Source organism: Zerene cesonia, chromosome 13, assembly GCF_012273895.1.
Source record: "Zerene cesonia ecotype Mississippi chromosome 13, Zerene_cesonia_1.1, whole genome shotgun sequence".
NCBI classification, from domain to species: Eukaryota; Metazoa; Arthropoda; class Insecta; order Lepidoptera; family Pieridae; genus Zerene; species Zerene cesonia.
The window spans coordinates 5,533,588-5,552,812 of record NC_052114.1 but is presented as its reverse complement, the minus strand read 5'-3'; the positions used below and the strand labels follow the sequence as shown (position 1 = coordinate 5,552,812).

General features: G+C 34.2%; 1 protein-coding gene across 3 annotated transcripts; it reads left to right on the top strand.

Annotated features, from left to right (window-relative positions):
• The first annotated feature begins 445 nt into the window (after positions 1-445).
• Positions 446-17,368, top strand: LOC119831064 (PR domain zinc finger protein 1). Of its 3 annotated transcripts, none has more exons than XM_038354302.1 (9): positions 446-827; positions 11,597-11,647; positions 12,300-12,542; positions 12,638-12,754; positions 12,973-13,014; positions 13,460-13,608; positions 13,696-13,796; positions 13,902-16,121; positions 16,385-17,368. In XM_038354302.1, the coding sequence occupies exons 2-9, from the start codon at positions 11,639-11,641 to the stop codon at positions 16,690-16,692; spliced, it is 3,189 nt and encodes a 1,062-aa protein (XP_038210230.1). In that variant the 5' UTR covers positions 446-827; positions 11,597-11,638; the 3' UTR covers positions 16,693-17,368. The 3 variants fall into 3 exon arrangements, with proteins under 3 accessions (XP_038210230.1, XP_038210233.1, XP_038210231.1); XM_038354303.1 differs by lacking the exon at positions 446-827 and adding an exon at positions 8,805-9,145; XM_038354305.1 differs by lacking the exon at positions 12,973-13,014 and having other exon boundaries at positions 450-827.
• Positions 17,369-19,225: the final 1,857 nt, after the last annotated feature.

Sequence of the window (19,225 nt, the reverse complement as noted above, 5' to 3'; positions counted from 1 at the left end):
GTTTGTTTGTTTGGTTGGTTGGTTGAACACGCAAATATCAGGAACGGCTGGTGCGATTTCAAAAATTATTTCAGTGTTAGATAGCCTATTATTTTGGAAGGCTATATATATACCACGAGCGAAGTTGGGGCGGACCACTAGTATATAATATTAGTTAGTAGTAATGTATATGTGTGAGAGTGTAAATCGTATTTTGGAAAAATATGGCGCCAATTAGATTTTTTGCGTACTGTATTTGTAACATTTAAACATCTCTTCAAATTCTCATTATTATTGAGGCCAACGCATTAATATACGTTTCAATCACCATGAATTTGTTCGAATTATGACGTATAGGTAAAAATAATTTTTCACACACATAGGGGAAACGATAAATACTAAAGAATAAATATCGTTTGACACTTGTACTAGATTACCTTGCCGAGATAGAACGCGACCATGGCATTGGTCGGGATGTGTGTTCCGTCTCGCTCGCACGCAGTTCATTCACCCGGCCGGTGAGTGCGGAAGAAGCGCAGGCGACGGTACAGAGTACAGACTACAGAAGTCAGAACAGACCGCAGGCAACCGCGGCGACGACGGCTTCGACCGTGAACCGATCTACACTTATCAGTTACACGGAGCTATCGGTGCGCTACGCCGCCTCCGCCTCACGATGTACTAAAGTGTTGAAGTTAGACTGAATGCAACCTAGATCTCAATTTAAGACTTATTAATTTAAGTGACGGTTCCAGTGTAGTGATGAATAGTTTAAGTTTAGTGAAAATATCTGCTACACTATCTGGATTTTATTTACAATTATTATCTGGATTACTATGCGCTTATTGGTAAGTTATGGTATGAATTTTCTATTATAATGTAATGTGGAAAGAAAAGTATATAAGTCACTTATTTACTTCGCGAGATGCTGATCGTCTTGTGACAAAAAGACTTCAACGCGCATGATAATCTTTAGCTACATCTTAGAATAATAAGAAATCATTTTGTCTTAATCGTTACATTGCAATTTTTTTATCTTTATATCTCTTTTCAAAATAAATAATTAATTTAGTTATAGATGATATATTGCTATTTATAGTTTTATCACTTTATATTGTTTTTATTTAATGAACATGAAATATGAAATGAAATGTTTATTTTAAATGAAAAGAATACATAACTTACATATGTAAGTATTGGGTGTTATAATCTAATTGATAAGTTATAAAATCCTTTGTATTCATAAATACATTATTAGTGTTTATCTTACGGAATAAGTGTAAGTACATTGTGTTTAAAATCTTTGGATTTTCCAAAGTTATACCATTTAATTTGGATTTATGAACATTACATGTGTATAATTTTGTACTCTGAATTAAGTAAAACGTATATCTGAGCTTTATGAAGTATAAATTATGCTATGTGTAGATAAATATATATTATCAAATATATATTCCTTTCTACAAATAACGTATAACAATACCAGTAAAAGCTAATATTTAATTGTTAAATTGATTAAATAAGACACAAAATATTGTTTAAATCTCCTCTTTTAACTTATTTACTATTGAAAAAACATTCAGGTTTTAACCAGTAATTACATAAAGTTACTTGGTTATATCACAACATGTAACCAGCAATTGTTATTGGGCAGTCGGAGAGCAAAAAAGAAGCCTTGAACCTGTTGAGTTCAGCCTCAAGGTTAACATTTCGCGCACGTGGTTTCAAGCATTATTGCGTAATTCAACCAATGTATAACTTGGTTCAACAACCCTTATCTATTATGAAATATTTCATAATAACAGATTTAAGCACCATCATTTCTTTCAATTCCGATTTTTTCTCGTTTTTCAAAACTGTGTCCCACAAAATTCAATCATGTAAGGTTGTAAAAATTGTTTGTATGTTGTATTTATTAATATCACCACAACTGGGCGGAATTAGGGAAACATTATTCAATTTACTCCATGTGTTATGAGATTCATTCAATTCACATGCATATTAGATTCCATAAAAACATTTAAATTTCAATTTTATAAATAAATCAACAGTGTAAGGAATCAGTATTTGTAAGTAGTAAAAAATATTCATAAACGACATCAACTTGAACTCGTATGTAATAAAAAATAGTATATATTTACTGATCGAACGTGGTAAATAACACGTATTGCCAATTTGAATCTTATGCCGTTCGCAAAATGATGCAAATTGGCACGCAGTGTGATTGTAAATTCGGCAATGACACTGACTACATCGATGATATAACAACAGGCTGACAAACCCGTGAAAACTCGGTCATTGAACCGCAACTCGCTCGCTACGGAGTGCTTTCGCTTATGCGATTTTATGTTTACGTTCAACGATATAAAGTCGGATGTTCAATTTACTCAGTCGTAACATTCACAATTAAGCTTTGCTTAAGTTTTTGTGAGTGTATTACCTTCGCGATGTTGTCATGAGCGCCGTCTCTATATTGAGGGCTATTAAAATATCTAGTATGTATGAGAAGAGTCAATATTGCTGGAGCTAAGGAATTGTAATAAAACAAAAAGCACGAGTTATCCGGTGGGTTCACTTGCGCTGACTCTTACGTGGGAGTGCCAGGAAGGTCCTTCATGGGTAGAAAGTAAATGCCTGGTAAACATCGAACACGCGTGGCGGTGAGGGGGGACCCATTGCGTGGAACCTGTTCAAGCAACGGTACCTCATGCCCGGGCCGCGGGCGCACACGCACCTATTATGTAATATCCATTTTCATGCTTCGACAGCTCCGTGTTGTATTGTATTGACCTTTCAACTAGCTTTGTTATTAAAATGTACAATATATCATACCATGATGCAACAGAAGTACCCGAATAACAATGACATATCGTATCTGCTACTTTAATACCAATACTATTCGTAGACATTATTGTTAAGATATTAAGGAGTTTTCTCCTAAGTATTATAAGCTGTTAAATATTACGTCAAAATTATAATCATTTGAAACCGAAAATAAGCGCTCACCTACAAGCACATGCAAGAATAAATTATAATAACTAGAATAAAGGACCGCAGTGAAATGTCCTACATACACAGCACATTTAATAGAGTCGGTATGGCGCGAGCCTTCCGGTAGCCGCAACAATAAACTGTTACATACAGATACATATGAACTCAATACTTTTTATCGCCCTACACATAGCACTTTTTTGTTCATTTATTCAGATAATTATCACATTATGCAATAGGGAAATACTTTAGAGGGCATCCACACGTGAAGCCTTCGAACCGTAACAAGACAGCTGCGGCATTGACTTCAGTTGACATTTTATTCAATGAATGAATACACGTGTATCGATTTAGATATAACGTTGTATAGTAGTGCATAGTATAATATATTATCGTAGTATATAAAGTAAAGTATTGCATAATTAATCAACTATCTTATTGAAGTTAGCGGTATACGGAAGATAATATATTATTACAAAAATCTATGTACTTGATTTAATAGAAGGTTACTTTTATTATATATATACATCGTCTTAAATTAAATGTTTGTTTAGCTGTTACTTAATGCATCATTATATACAAATATATAACAATCATATTTATTAGCTCAAATATTTGTGTGAAAAGAACAGAAAAACAATGAGAATATATTAACAAACGACGCCTTTTCAACATACCCATTTAATTCTTCAAAATAAAACCTAGTATTTTTTTGGGATGAATAAAACATAACATAGCTTTTACAAAATGTTTCAATACATTGACAAGGAATAGAATCCCGCTATATCTACTCTAATTTCACCCTCCTATTTTATTTTTTACCGTCTTGACCTAACGGTAGCGCGATCCGTGGGCACCGTATCAAAAATCCAGCGGGAACTTGATAAAAAAACAGATTCCCATCGGTTTCTACCTGTTTAAAAGAAATTCCATACCCAAGGTACTCAATAATAAATGTTATCATAAAGAACCAATTTCAACTACATATTGGAGTCGTGCGTTGTACCTGTTAATGAGTTGAGCAAACTGAAAGATACTTCTGATCTAGATCCATCAAAACTCCTTAAATACACAAGGATTAAACTGTTTCAACCTAATATATTATATTTCAATTCTATTGGGCCAAATTTATGATAATCTTAGTTAAATTGTGACTAATATAATTTAAATTGATCATTCAGATTAATTACATATCCACTTTATCTGTCTATTTGATTATAAACTTTTCGAGTAGGAACTCAAACGATCGGTAAATACAATGTAGTTTGACATAATATGCTGAACCGAAGCTATCTCTTGTTCATGGAATTTAGTTATTACATATTGCAATAGCGTACCAAAGCTGTAAACCTATTTGAGAGCCAAAGTGCATGATTCACAGCACAGTTACATTAAGACGTGCTAAATATCTACCGCGCTACTAAGGTACGTATGAGTATTGCTTCATGAATATCCTTAAACTTCGCTGGTTCTGGTCTTCGTTCTTGCGAACAAGTTGTCCCTGTTCAATTTCCTTAATGTAGAGGTCAGTGCTAACATCATTCCTATATATATTTATTATTATCATATAGCATATAATTTTGACATAATGTACTTCAGAGTCAGGTATTATATAAACACAGTATTTATCGAATAAAAACTTATCGATATTTATTATATATCAACACAAACCATAACAACGTCTATTGTAGTAAATCATATTTCTCTATTGATTCGAAAGAATCTAACGGTACGTCCTCTACAAAGACTCCGTTGTCATCATCCGGCTTAAAAGCTCTACCTGCAGCGGGCAAACACTTGCCTCAAATGTTTTTTGCTAACCGTAGATAATTATAAACCCGCATTGCCATAAAGGATATTTAATTGACATAATAAACCTTAACGCATTTTTAACGACAAATAATAGTTTTGTTAACGATATAAACACAACTATAATATGCATTCCTAGAGGCTACGTATGTAATACTACTTTAATTAAATATAAAAAAAATCGTTAAATAGATCAGAATATAAAGAAGTAGCAAGTAACAAAGGAAAGTAAACCGTGGTTAGCTCGATCGATGAAAGTAAAGGCCGGTGCAGACAGGCGGTCCCGTTAGCCGGCCGGGCCTGGGCTCACGGAATACTAAACGCTGACATACTGCGCGGCTTTTGACCCTAGCCTAACATTCTAGACTAGAACTTCGCACTTCCATGCACACGATTTATCAGCTATTAACATTTATATAACCGTTCAGTTAACTGTATGGCCTGAAATTATTGTGATTTATACGCGTATATTACAACTTGCATATTGTATAAATCTTTCTGCGTCAAATCCTACAATTTAGTATTAATAAATCACAAAAACGTTTAATTTAAATTACCTTAAATGTTGTTCAATAAATATAAAGCGAGTTTGGAATAACGCAACTTAAAAGAAAATAATTAGTGTGTGTGGGTTTAGTATGAAAGTACGTATCTCCAGCTCCCATCTATTATATTTTATTTTTGGTATGAAAACGTAATAATGGTTTTGCGTAATTACCAATACTGTGAAACAGTTCTAGGAATTGGATAAACATTGAAGGTTATTTTTTTGCTAAAGCAATACTTTCGAGTCTCATCTGTCTTTGTTATATTGTTACCTTATTTCATGCGAACATTAAAAAAGGGGACCTTTTTTAATTTGCAGAGAAAAAATGCAATTTGTGCAAACGGCACTTTTAGCAAAAAATTAAAAGACTCGCTGTAAAATAAATGGTCCGTTGTTTCTATATATCTTTTGTCTCACAGGCTGTGTCATTATTGTATTGAACAATGAAATAAGAATACCGGCATTAACAAACAATATTGCACATTTTGTGCAAAAAGTGAAATTGTTGGTAGTAAAATAATTTAAAACTTAGTTTTCTGTTGCATGAACTTAGTATTATTTTAAAGACATCGCCGTCGTCGGTAAGGCTCAGTTAAAACATAAGCAAGGGAGGACAATGACCTTACGCAAAATTCGCTGCATTGGGCTAGGTCTAGTGCATGCGCGTATCCGCCGACAACACGGAAACGTAACGAGAGGGAGCGCATTATGCGCTTGCATCCCGGCTAGAGCAGGAAAAAGGCATGAATGAGTATTGAAGCCTACCCCAAGAAGGGGGAAATCGAGTTTACACAAGCAACACTTCCACAGATATAGCTCCCTGTGCTGGGCTAAGATCGATACAGCATATTCTGTTCAATAAATATTAGATGCATGAAAGACTTATATTCACTTCCATCAGATGGTAACGATAATACTATATTTGTGGTTTACTCTCAAATATTAGGCTTTTCGTTTCAACCGACTTCTAGAAAAGGAGATAATCAATTCGACTGTTTATTTTTGTGTCTGTTACCTCATAAGTATTAGGGGGTGAACCGATTTTTATGATTCTTTTTTATTTGAAAGCTGGTGCCTCTAATTTGTGCCCATTTAAATTTAGTTCTCACATTTGGAAGGCGGTTTAAAAATAGTAAACTAACTTTTAAAATGCAATGTTTGATTAAAAATTGATTTATAAATTGGTTAGATCTGGCAATCTGAAAATAAAATCTAAATAAAAAGCGTACTGAGAAGATTGAGAAGACTATTATAATACATAAATTTTAATAGTTTCACAATTTCCCCAATGAAAACAAAGCTGTGAAAACGTTATAGAAGATTTTAATAGAGCGATATATCTATTGGTTAATTAATTATTAAATGATCAAAAACCGTTGCTCATTCACAAAAAATACATCGAATAAAAAGCGTGAATTTAATCGTTCACTTTAAAATGGAAATGCAAATTTTGGGATGAAAGGCCTGAAGAAAATTCATGTCAACGACCTCACCACCGAATACTAGCATAGCAGACGCATTTTCTCGCACACAGACGCGACTGTACGATTTATTCGCGCGGCCGAGTAGGAGCGAGACACCGAGCGACGCCGGGCGGCGGGGGCTAGTGGGACGAGGCGCTGCGGCCGTTCACCCCGGAAGATTCAGTGTTTTGATACTGCTCAAGCCTCTACCGATGTTGGAAAACTGCATTTTCTTTGACGCGCTTCGCTTTTCACGCTCTAATTGACCGAAAAAGTTGATATTAATTTTATGATGAGATGCTAATATTTTATCTAGTTGCTAGGAAAACTAATTTAAATAGTTAAATGTTTTTCAAAATTTATATTTAAATTTTATTGAATATATCTGTAACCATATGATAATCATAAAGAATAATATTATTTAAATTTCAACTTCACGAACAATTACGTTACCTACTAAGCTCACATTTTTATCTCAATCTCTTTTTTAAATAATAGCTTTATATCAAATCAAATTAAAGTTCGAATTAGTTTGTGGATGAACAAAAATGTTAGGTTCGTAGTGGACCATTTTTAATTAAATCATATATGTTATTCTTTCCTCTCAAGTCTCACATTAACAGAAAGTGTTACAGGCCATCGGGGTGTAAGACATATTTGAAAAAAGTCCAGACATTAGGGCAGGTCAGGTTCGACAAAATAGGGTAAGCAATATAGAACCCAATGTACTACGAAACTGAATTAATGGAATGTTATGAAGTGTATCTACTAATAAAAGGATTTACTTTTTTATCTCCTTAATAATGATCTCTTTGTAGATACAATGCGATATAATTTAAACAACCAATTAAAAATAAATTGATTGCAAAAGAGTCATTCATGTGGTCATACTTTTTATATTTTTTATATTTGATTTTATTGCAGTTTTATAAGTACAGAATTATGCTTGTAGCATAGAAAATTATCTGTATTTATTTCATATAAAACTCGTATTAGAATAGTTAAATCGGTAAATATTAGGAAATGACATATTAAAACGATTCTAATCAAATAAATTCATTCTTTTAAAACGTCTTGTGTAATCAAAATGGAAATTGCGATCGTAATTGACCCTTGTAAATAGTGAAATCAATATTGAATAATAGTAGGAGGCAGGGAGACGTGGTAATCGTTAGGGAGAATGCATTGCCCTTACTACTACAGGTTCCTATTCCATAAATAAAATCAAATTGACGGATAGAGTTAGAGAGACGTTCGAGTATATTTTACTTTCTATCCTTCACAAAATTGCACGGAAGAACAAGGATAAAAGATTTTGAAAATATGGGATTGCAGGCGAGATGCACGGGTAAGGGTATATGTAGGCTGTGTCGTCGACCCGCGATAGTGAAAGCGTGTTCCGGGGAGGTTTGCGCGGCTCTCCCTGCCATGGCTTTCGCTACCGTTCGCACGCTACCCACACACCCCTTGCTGCAATTTTAAAATTATTTCCTTGTGCATCAGTCAACCTTTTAATAACGCTCTAAAGAGAAGTGACGATTGCGCTCATGTGTAATGGTTAATAACGTAAGTTCAAGTAATAAAAATAAGATAGTTTCGTATTCCGTGTTTCCAAAAGTGATTAATTCTTACCGTGACATAAGATTATATCATAACAAATAGCTCGACGAGCACGCGGCTTGATGGTCATAGAGACTTGAAGATCGAGAGCACGGTCAGGGCGCTCGGCGGCAGCCACACTACGGAAGTAATGAACTTGAATGCAGCGCTCGGTCGCACTGCGCCGCACCGTCCCGCTCTTCTCTAATTGGAGAACACTAGGCGCGAACGTGACGTACTCACTGCACTCGCCGTCAAATTCGTCCGCATTCTCCATCACGAGCCGCTTTCATCGTCGATGCGTTTATCGGAACGAGACGCGAATATGTGTGTCGATTGCATTCTCGTTGTAAAAGTGCATCTAGGTCGGTCGGCATAGCGTGGCGTCGGGTTAGTGCGACACGCTCCGCGGCTAGACGTGGGGCAGGTCGGCCAGTGTTGCATAATGCGCTCCTCGAGCCGCCAGCCAGCTCGCAGGCCGCGGGCCCTCGCGAACGCCTAGCTGTGGGCGAACCGCGCGACGCCTCGCTCCCGGCCTTCGCCAGCCGACATGAGATCGGTGCGCTGGCTGCGGCCTATTGTACCCTTGTTGACGCTCCGTATACTGCTGGAGTACATCAAATCACTCGACATCGCAATATACCTCAGATCAAACCCCACTAATATATACCAAAGACACTCAATACCTTAAACCCGGAAATAACGTTAATCGAAATCAAAATAGTTCATAAAGAAGGCTGAAAAAATGAGACCTACTGTAAGTATTAAAATTTATCACAGTGAACGGTGTTGTTTTTGGAAATAAATTGTATAGGAAATAATTCATAATGAAAAGCAAATATATAATCCATAACCATTAAAATATTTATATGAGTTGTTATAAATGTTAATTTAAATTCATTTACCAACTAAAAAGAACCCCATAAAATCTATTTTTATTTCTTCTTAAATAGTATAATATAATGATTCTATTTTAAAGGGATTCATAAATTTATTTGTAATTACAAGCATTTTTTGTGATACAGAATATGTACCCGAATATTGTATATCATTCTAGCTTATATAACAATAGTCATCTTTCATTACGTAGTATTCCATTAATATGTTCAAAACTCCCATAAATGATGAGCAAAATATTAATAATACATATATTTATGTAGCCAATACTTGCATCTATTTGTAGTAGAAACAGCTACGTACTACATTATTATTAGACCACAAGGTTAGTTTTCCGTCGTTCATAATATATCTGGCTATATTTCGTATTTCCAATAATGACACAATGTAAAATTGAGGAAGTATTTACGATATGTACATAATGAAATGATACATTATGTTTCGTCTGCTTTTAGGATTATAACTCTCTTATGCTAAGACCCACAACTGCTTTTTGTTGTAAATGTTAGCTCGTTGTTAGCTCTTCTCATCTTGAAAATATTCAGTGAATAAAAAAAGAGATAACAGTATTAAACGGGGCCTATTTAACATCTATATAGACTACGCATTTACATATTTAAACGTTAATCATAAAATTGTCTTCCGTGTTGTTTATATTTTCAAACGGCTCACATATTCATTTTCAAAAGATTTCTTAAAAAAAAACCTAAACCAAATGGTACGCGTGTTTAACGTGAATTCTAATAAATTAGCAATGATGCGCTCTGCATCGCGATTGCGCTAGCGCAAAGGGCAAGTTCAAGTACATCGTAGTCGCCGCGCCAAGGTTCCTTCCTGGTGCGCGCGCGCTACGCGTTCATGCGCTCGCCGCAATGCAAATTGATTGGAAATTCGATTACCGTTATTAGCTTTTACATGTATTTTTTAATAGTACTAGAGAGACTAGACTAAATACTATATGTTACATAACTAACTCAGATACTGTAATAAATTGAGGAGATTTACGAAGAGCATGACGTAATTATAATGAGATATTCATTACTTTTAAACAAAGGAGATAGCAAACCAAAATTGTACATTTTTGTCCACTCACTTTTACATAATATAATGCCCATAAAGTAAAAATATGTCTCAGTGAAATTTTTTCTTAGATTTGTAATTAAAATAATTTCTCCTAATTTTATTTCATCCTACATAGATTCGTGTGGTGATATCAAAAAATATCAGATATTAATTATTGATAATTTATGTTAAAGCAAATGTAAATTAAAAAAAAACAGTATCTACAATTAATATGCAAATTTCTGACAAAAGTGACCATCGACTGAAATGTGTTAAGATATATCAAAAAATTTAAGACAAACAGAAAAGTTACAAAACTTTTGCAGCGTGCATTGCATTTCAACATATAATAAAGGATAGTATGAATATTAACAGTATTTACAGTCTTATGACTCATCTCTCTCATCATACATTAAATGGACGTCCATAGCCATACTAATTTAAATGGAAACATTTTGTTGATGATGGAAGCCAAAGTGAAAATGAAAAAAGTATCATATGAGTCCACTCAAGTGCACAGATAAGGTTCAAGTCTCGTGCACAATGTCACATTGCGCGGACGAGTTGCACAATATCTTAATAATCACGTGCTGCACCAGACGACATAATAATTATTATTATATAAGTGTGTAAATTAATAACAATCTGACTGCTTGATCATTTAAGTAGTCTAAGATTTAATGTCAATTCAGTCTGAATCGATAATTATTATTTGTCGCAAAAAATCGTTTTTATACGATAAATAAACATCAACAAAGTAAATACAAAAGTCATGTTAATAATTCATGGCAGTTGAGAAATAGCGAAATTAATAAATTAAAATCTCCACAGATTCTTAAACTATTTTCTTTACCTATATCGTAAATCAGCGCTTGAAAGCATAACAAACAGATTGTCAGACGTACAGACTATTGCATTTATAATATTAGTTTTGATGTGGACAACTTTATCGCTATTTTTATAACTATGATGATGTAATTGTCCAAAAAATTCCATATGAAAGCGCTCAGCTCAGCAGGTACTGAAACCCTGTTCGTTAATTTCATATAAACTTGCAATTATTCTGTATAAATTTGCACTGGCCACTGGTTTGGTAACTGTGAAATTGCACATTATTGTAATATTTTGTAATTTTTTTGAAAATTGAGAGTAAAATATTAACAAAATGGCCTAAAATACAAAAATTTATTCCGTGTTTATTTGTTAGCTTCATCGTTGCTATATATAATATGTTTTTTTTTTGTTACAGATACTTCTACGTTAAATAAAAAAGGACATCAAAATCATCAAAATGAGACTGGTAAGAAATTTAATTTATTACAAACTAGTCATTAAATGTAACTTGTTGAATAAATGTTTTTTACGCGGAATTCTTATGTAGATTTTTTCTTTAGTATGAACTTTTACAAAAAAGTGTAAATTTAGGTAAACGTTAAAATACAAATTTGGAGGAATTTAAAATAGGTAAAGAGGAAGTGTCTGTGCGCAATGAAAATTGCGCACTTATTTCAAAAGTAGGTCAGTAGTGGCGCCGCCCCTTTATCGAACAACGACGTCGTCCTCAGTTCTTATTTAGCGAAAATATACCCTCGACTTAAGTGACAAGATTTAAAACGAGTTAACCTGCTTCACAGCTATGGCTATAAGGATAAAGTGCATTCATTTGCATATTTTTGGAGAGCAAATTGACGATGATGGAATGCCTCACACCCTTATACCCTTTTATAAGTTTGTTAATCTTACTTTCAATTATGATAAAAGACCTTTCAATCAATACACTTTATAATGTGTGATGAGTGTGCAATGCACTATCTATTCTTATCTGTCTAGACCAGCTTTAGAATAAACAATACGGAAATTATTACATACCACGAACATATCGTATAATGTATTAGCACTTATGACAATTTTCAATTAGAAAGGATTATAAATAACGTATCATTTATTTATAGTCAACCAGTGAAGAAATTCCCAGTACCACGGTGGGACGTACAGCCAGTCCTAACGTTGGCGCCGTAGCCAATAATGATGCCTACGATGTGACCAGAATGAGGGAAGAAGAGTTCGAAAGGCTCACAGTGTACATTGTACCAGATGTTCCTTGTGAACGTGGAGTACTAAACAGAGCCGAAAGAACTCTGCCTCGCAGTTTGGCTTTAAGACCCTCTGCAGTATTATCAACGCCAAATACACCGGTACGAATAAGCAATTTATTAATATTATTTTACAGATTAATTAATTCCTCATAATGTTGAAATCATTCTAATAAATAATAACTTCTATATTCTAGACTGAAGGTGTTTGGAGTACCGGTGTTATACCTCGAGGAACAAGATTCGGGCCATTTGAAGGTACACGAACACCCAATAAACCAAATGACAAAGTGTCGTGGAGATATTACTGGAGGGTGAGTTAATAAATTTATGACTCTTTTACAAATCTATCACAATTCATCTTAAGCTTATAATTTAACCTCTTTTATTTTTTCAATACCTTCATATTACCGCAATTAAACCTATGTACATATCTAACAAAATAGATTAACAATAGACATACTTTAACCTTTTGGATGTTGTTAAATATGCACTATTCTCTCTCTAACATATTCCTCTCTATTTGGGCCAGGTACAAGAAACTGTCAGACATCATACTTATGGAAATATTAAGGTGAGATTGGGTTTCCTTCTATATTTTCTAAACTTTTATTGGTGATGGTTTAAGTTAGCATAATACATGCAAAACATTTTTTTTCTACAAGTATCTTGTACATGTGTGCCGAGTGTGCTTTGAATAATGTTCAAACAAAAAGCCTTTTTATCTTTCGTGTCCAACATCATTATGACATTGCATCTCGTCCTTGACTCCACTCCATAATAATTATGTATGTTGCTATCAGCTGCACGCGTAATGTAAATATTAAACACGTGCCACGTGCACAATTCAACATGTGTTATTGTTTAATACACAAAACTTTCTAATAAAAAAAACTATAGAAGTTTATTTGACGTGGTTAATTAAATGATGGTTCCGATCTAAATTACCAATTAGCCTTATAATATTAGCCCCCAAGCAAAAATATAAACTGCATTTTACATAAGTATTGTTATTTCAGATATTTAAGGACAGTGACTATTATTACCTGGATGGATCAGACACAAGTGTAGCAAATTGGATGAGATATGTGGCATCAGCCTACTCGCTATCCGTAATGAATCTCGTTGCCTGTCAACACCAGGAGCACATATATTTTTACACTATCAGGTATAACTTTTGCACTGTTCACTTCTTCACTTCGTTACTTTATCTTTCATGTCAAAAAAATAATAATTGAACTTGCGCCAATTTTAGGGACATCATGCCGAATGAAGAACTTATGGTATGGTACTGTAAGGATTTTGCAACCAGGTTAGGATACGATATTGATCCAGAAAGAGCAACATACTCAATATGTAAGTACATCTATTTATGCAATTTCTTAGGACATTAATAACGAAATTATAATTATAATGAGTGCTTCACAGTTTCCTATAACTTATTTACCTTAATTTTTGTAGGTAAAGAAGAAACAATCAAAAAAGCATATGGACTACCTCCTGCACCGGTACATCCTGAAATAGCTTTCAATCACATGAAATATGTTCTTGGTCTAACCAATACAAAAGAATTATTAGAAGCCGAAGTCCCAAATAGGCGAAGAAAACGCGAAGCGGGTGATAAATGCCTCGAACCTACAGCAATTTTGCAAAGGGATGACCCTAGATGTATGAATAAGAATGAAAGGCTTGTCGCTAGAATGGATCTGTCTACAAACGGAATTATTCCTAAAATAGAGAGCCCTCACTTCATAAATGAGCAGCGACCAATATCGCCAAGCTCACTGATGCAACCACCATCGCCAAAAATACATCACAGAGATCAAACGTTAATAATACATCAACACAAGGAAAGTACATCTCATGTAGTCATACACCAAATGGAAAATTCTAGACTTCATAACAACAGATCACCAAGCTTAAGCCATAGTCAACGTGATATGCGTGGACCTTCGCCAATGGCTTTAAACCACCCAGAAAAGTTTGGAAGTAAATCACCAAGTCTTCCTCATTGTGTTCCCTCTCATTATGAACACCAACTAACACCCAACGATGGTTCTGTTAGGTCTGATGAAGGTTATCATAGTAATGGTTACCATGACGAGTTTACACCACCGGAAGATTCAAGTGACTCTGATGTTGAAAATTATGTTTTAGATTGCTCAAATAAGACAAACGAGCCCAAAGAAACTGTTATCGTTCAAAAAGTTGATCAAGATATGCATCGAAATGAATATCGAAAGGTTAAAATAAAAATGCCGAGAGCATATCAATATCAAAATCACAAAGATATGGATTGTGAAAGTGAAAAGGAGTTAATTATTTCTGAGGAACTAGCTAACACTACACCACAAAACTTGTCACCACCCCGACGTGACCCAGCAACTTCCACGGTTATTGTATTGGAATCATCACAAAACACTGTAGTTCCTTTAAGTAAACCATACTATGAAGATGGTGCATTATCACCTTCCCCACAACCCGCATTTATGAGATACTCTCCACCAGATACAAGGATTTTGGAAACGATTCTAACCGGAAACAGAATTGATACTAACAATAACGATCCAAACAGAAGACAACCAAATGCCACACCACCTCCATCATCTCCAACTGAAATGGCATATTCCTACAAGAAAAGTCAAAGGTATGGAAATGCTTGTAGTCCCGACTCTAGCTCCAATTTGACACCTTTGCCATCTTTACTGCCATTACCTCAACAACTTCCTACACCTAACTCGGTGTCGTTGTATTCATCCTCTCCACCACACTCTATACCACACACCACAGAAATACGAGAAATTCGAGAGATAAGGGAAATAAGGGAAACGCGCTATGAAAGTCATTATCCAAATTATTCTTATAGTTTATATTCGCCACCAAATTCCACAATCATCACGCAACTTGGATCTCCCCCCACTACATATTCACCAACGGTTACATCGTCACATCAATACGAGAGGAATCAAAATGGGCAAAATAATCATCACTATCCATCTTCAACTAGTGTTATAACACTCAAAAATTGCTCGCAGTTAAGTTTAATCCAAAATTCTAATGCAAACGGACAGCTAGTACCACAACATGGTAGCTTAAGCCCTGACGGTACATGCAATTTAATGATGGCACCTATGAGCCCTAATTCCCAATCCTCGCGAGGGTATAGAAGCCTACCTTATCCTTTAAAGAAAAAAGATGGGAAAATGCATTACGAATGTAATGTATGTTGTAAAACATTTGGCCAGTTATCAAACTTAAAGGTGCATTTGAGGACACACTCCGGAGAGAGACCTTTTAAATGTAATGTTTGCAATAAGTCATTTACTCAACTTGCTCATTTACAAAAGCATCACTTAGTGCATACTGGCGAAAAACCACATCAATGTGATATTTGTAAGAAAAGGTTTTCATCAACATCGAATTTAAAAACTCATTTACGACTGCATTCTGGACAAAAACCATATGCATGTGATTTATGTATGCAGAAGTTTACACAATTTGTGCATTTAAAACTTCACAAAAGGCTCCACACAAACGACAGGCCATATGTTTGCCAAGGCTGCGACAAGAAATATATCAGCGCTTCAGGATTAAGGACACACTGGAAGACTACTAGTTGCAAACCAAATAATATTGAAGAAGTGCTAGCTATAACTAACGCTGCAAATACTGAATGCATGGGTATGTTTTTACTTATTATTGTTCGAAATTATCAAGTTTTTTTTTTTTTGCTAAAACTTCTCGTCATAACTTTTTTTCAATTTTTGAATTTTAACATAAAAATATTTATATTTCACCTGAACAACATTAAAATATATTGCACAATATAACACAGACGCAAATCTAAATACGCCGCGATGCACTTTCTCTCCGTAGGTGAACCACAACTTTCACTTGCGCTCTTGCTGAACGCGACCGATTTCATTTTCGCGTGCACTTTGCAGGTAACGTCGACAAAGACTGCCACGAGAGAGAGGGGCATGAAAGTTATGAAGTGCACTCAGCCACGCAAGGAGGGGTGATGACCGGTGGGGCTCGCAGCATGTCGCACGGGGAGACGATGATGGCAGGACAAGCTCACACGACGACGCCTCATCTAACCGGCCACGGACAAATGTCGCCGGGGCCCGGCGGTCAGTACCGCGGGCTTATGCCGCCGCAACCTGAACACGAGCAGCATTACTCCGCGTCATCTGAAACCCGACCCACTGTGATAGAATCCAGCCAGCCGCTTATCATAGAATGTACTTGAGCGCTACCCTATCTTTCACACCCCAAAGTAGTCGTTGACACGCGCATCCAGATGCGTGTTTTCCCGCCGCATAATGTGATTCCTGTCTTGTGATCAAGTGAGAGTATTCTTAAAATTAAAGAGACATTCGTGTGAATCGACTCGTCTCATTCAGTGGCTATGAGATTAAGGACATTAAAGTGTATATTTGTATTATAGTTTTAGTATAAGCGCAATGCGATTTAATTAAGTACTAAGTACTTACATAGAATTCATCCATTTTAAGACTATCTAGTTCTAATAGAAGGCCGTGGAATACTTTATTAAGGTCTCAGCCTTTTTTACGCTAATGCTCAATTTTTTTACTTACCTATACGTCTATTGTAAATGAAATATTTCGCCATCGACTTTATATAATTTAATAGATTTTTCTAAGAGCGTGTATATAGTTTGTATATAAATATTCTGTGTAAAACTAGACTATAATCTTCCTATCATTGTAGTTTTTAAAAAGAACTATGTACTTGCAGGTAACTTAATATATTTTTGCATTGTTAACTGCAACATACTTACAAGTAAAATGATTGACATTTCACCAAAGAACATGTAACAGTTATATTTTGCCATTTAATTATTCTGTCTGATAGTAACTATTTGACTTTGTCATTAAAATTCACCCCCGTTCTCCATTACATCTTTGATCAATAGATCAAAATAATTGAAAAACTTGAACACTCAAAATAAAACACGAAATTAAATTAGTATTAGTGCCAAAAGCGCGAAAATAATTTTAATACTTTAAGTTATCCTAATGAAATATTCGTATATTAGTAAATCATTGTTCCTAATGAATAATTGGAAAGTAAGTGCGTATGTGCACCAACTTAATTCTAATGTTAATTAGATTAGAATGAACTGTGTACATTATCCCTATGCTAGAACAAATGGTGCTTCACATCGTAGAGTAGTAGTCGCTCACGTCAGTCGCGTTGAGAACTGACCGACTATTTACTACATGTAATTTTAATTCACCGAGTTTACTAGTTAATATTTTATATTCCAATTTCAAATAATTATGATTCTCCTATTCGAAAAGGCTGAGATTTGTAATGTGACGATTGGCAAGCGTAATTATAGGTCCTGGTATACTTAATGTGTAAGTGTGTCAGTCTTAGAAACTGGGAAGGTATAAATTATACATGATGTAGAACTAACAAGCAGCTCTTTCTATATTTAATATTCTTGCAATAAAATTTTATATGCATTCACCTGTAAAATGATGATCTGTATATTTTATACCAAGCATTTACTTGCGAAACTGATAATTTTGTAACAAGTTCAATTTTAATATAATGATTAATTACTGCTAAAATGTTTAGGGAGATTGTATACTTTACCGTCATTTATATGTGTGTTAATGATATTATGATAATTATATTTTCATACCTTTATTGCAGCTTAAATGAATGAACTTATGCATTAACATAATATTGCTTAGTGGTCAAAATGCCTTATGATAGGGTTCAAAAATATTTTTAACTTAATCTGAAACACACATGTAAGTAATTGTTTTAGTGCCTGAAGTTTGTTTAACAATGATCTGTCTTTTGTTGTAAATTAATCAATTAATAGTTTATTTCCATATAATTTTATCAGAGTCTATTTCTCAATCTTGTTATTGTTATTGGAATTTATAAAGTTTAAGCATCAATATATGAAGCTTAATGTTTAAACTGTTACAGATTTTTGTCAATGTTTTGTTTTGTGCTCCTTGATTTAGTATAGGATACTTACATAAAATATAATTTATTTTTTCTTGTAATTTTATCAGATTTGTGATTGTATTTTATAACTATTCAAACACCCTCTGTTTTGAATCACTAGACTGAACGCACAAATACAGCACCAATATAATATGGATTATTACTAGAATAATCATCAAATAAATACCTACATAGGTAATACAGCTATCTATTTTCCTAATACCTCAAAAATATAGTACAATCACAATTTTTGCCTTTGTGACATTTTTAATTATTTATATTCAGTTATTTTTTGCAGGACTGTTAACTTTTTATTTCATGTAAATATGTAAATTCGTTTTATTGCTCGCCACATCATTACGATTGATTTTTTAATACGATCACCATCCGATCGTGTATTTTGTATAAAAGTTAACTACTTATAGCATAAGATAGAATGTTCTTACGTAATTTATATACATATTAAGTACAATATGTCACTTATGGTACATCAAAATAAGCAATATATATTATAATTATTGTATTTTATAACTTCCGCAACATACAATAATTGCAAGTGCGGAAAAGTACCTTGAAATGAGGTATTAATCTAATATGCCAGAAATACCTATAATCACTATAAAGGCCTGTAATTTTGTACACTTTGATCGACGGTTAATATTTTACAATACCAAATCGATTAAAAGAAAAAGTAAAATTTACATTGTAGTTTTATTCCTTTTAACGTGCCTATTACTCATCAATCTGCATACATAAATGTGTAGCCAGTATACAGCATACTTAAAGCTTAC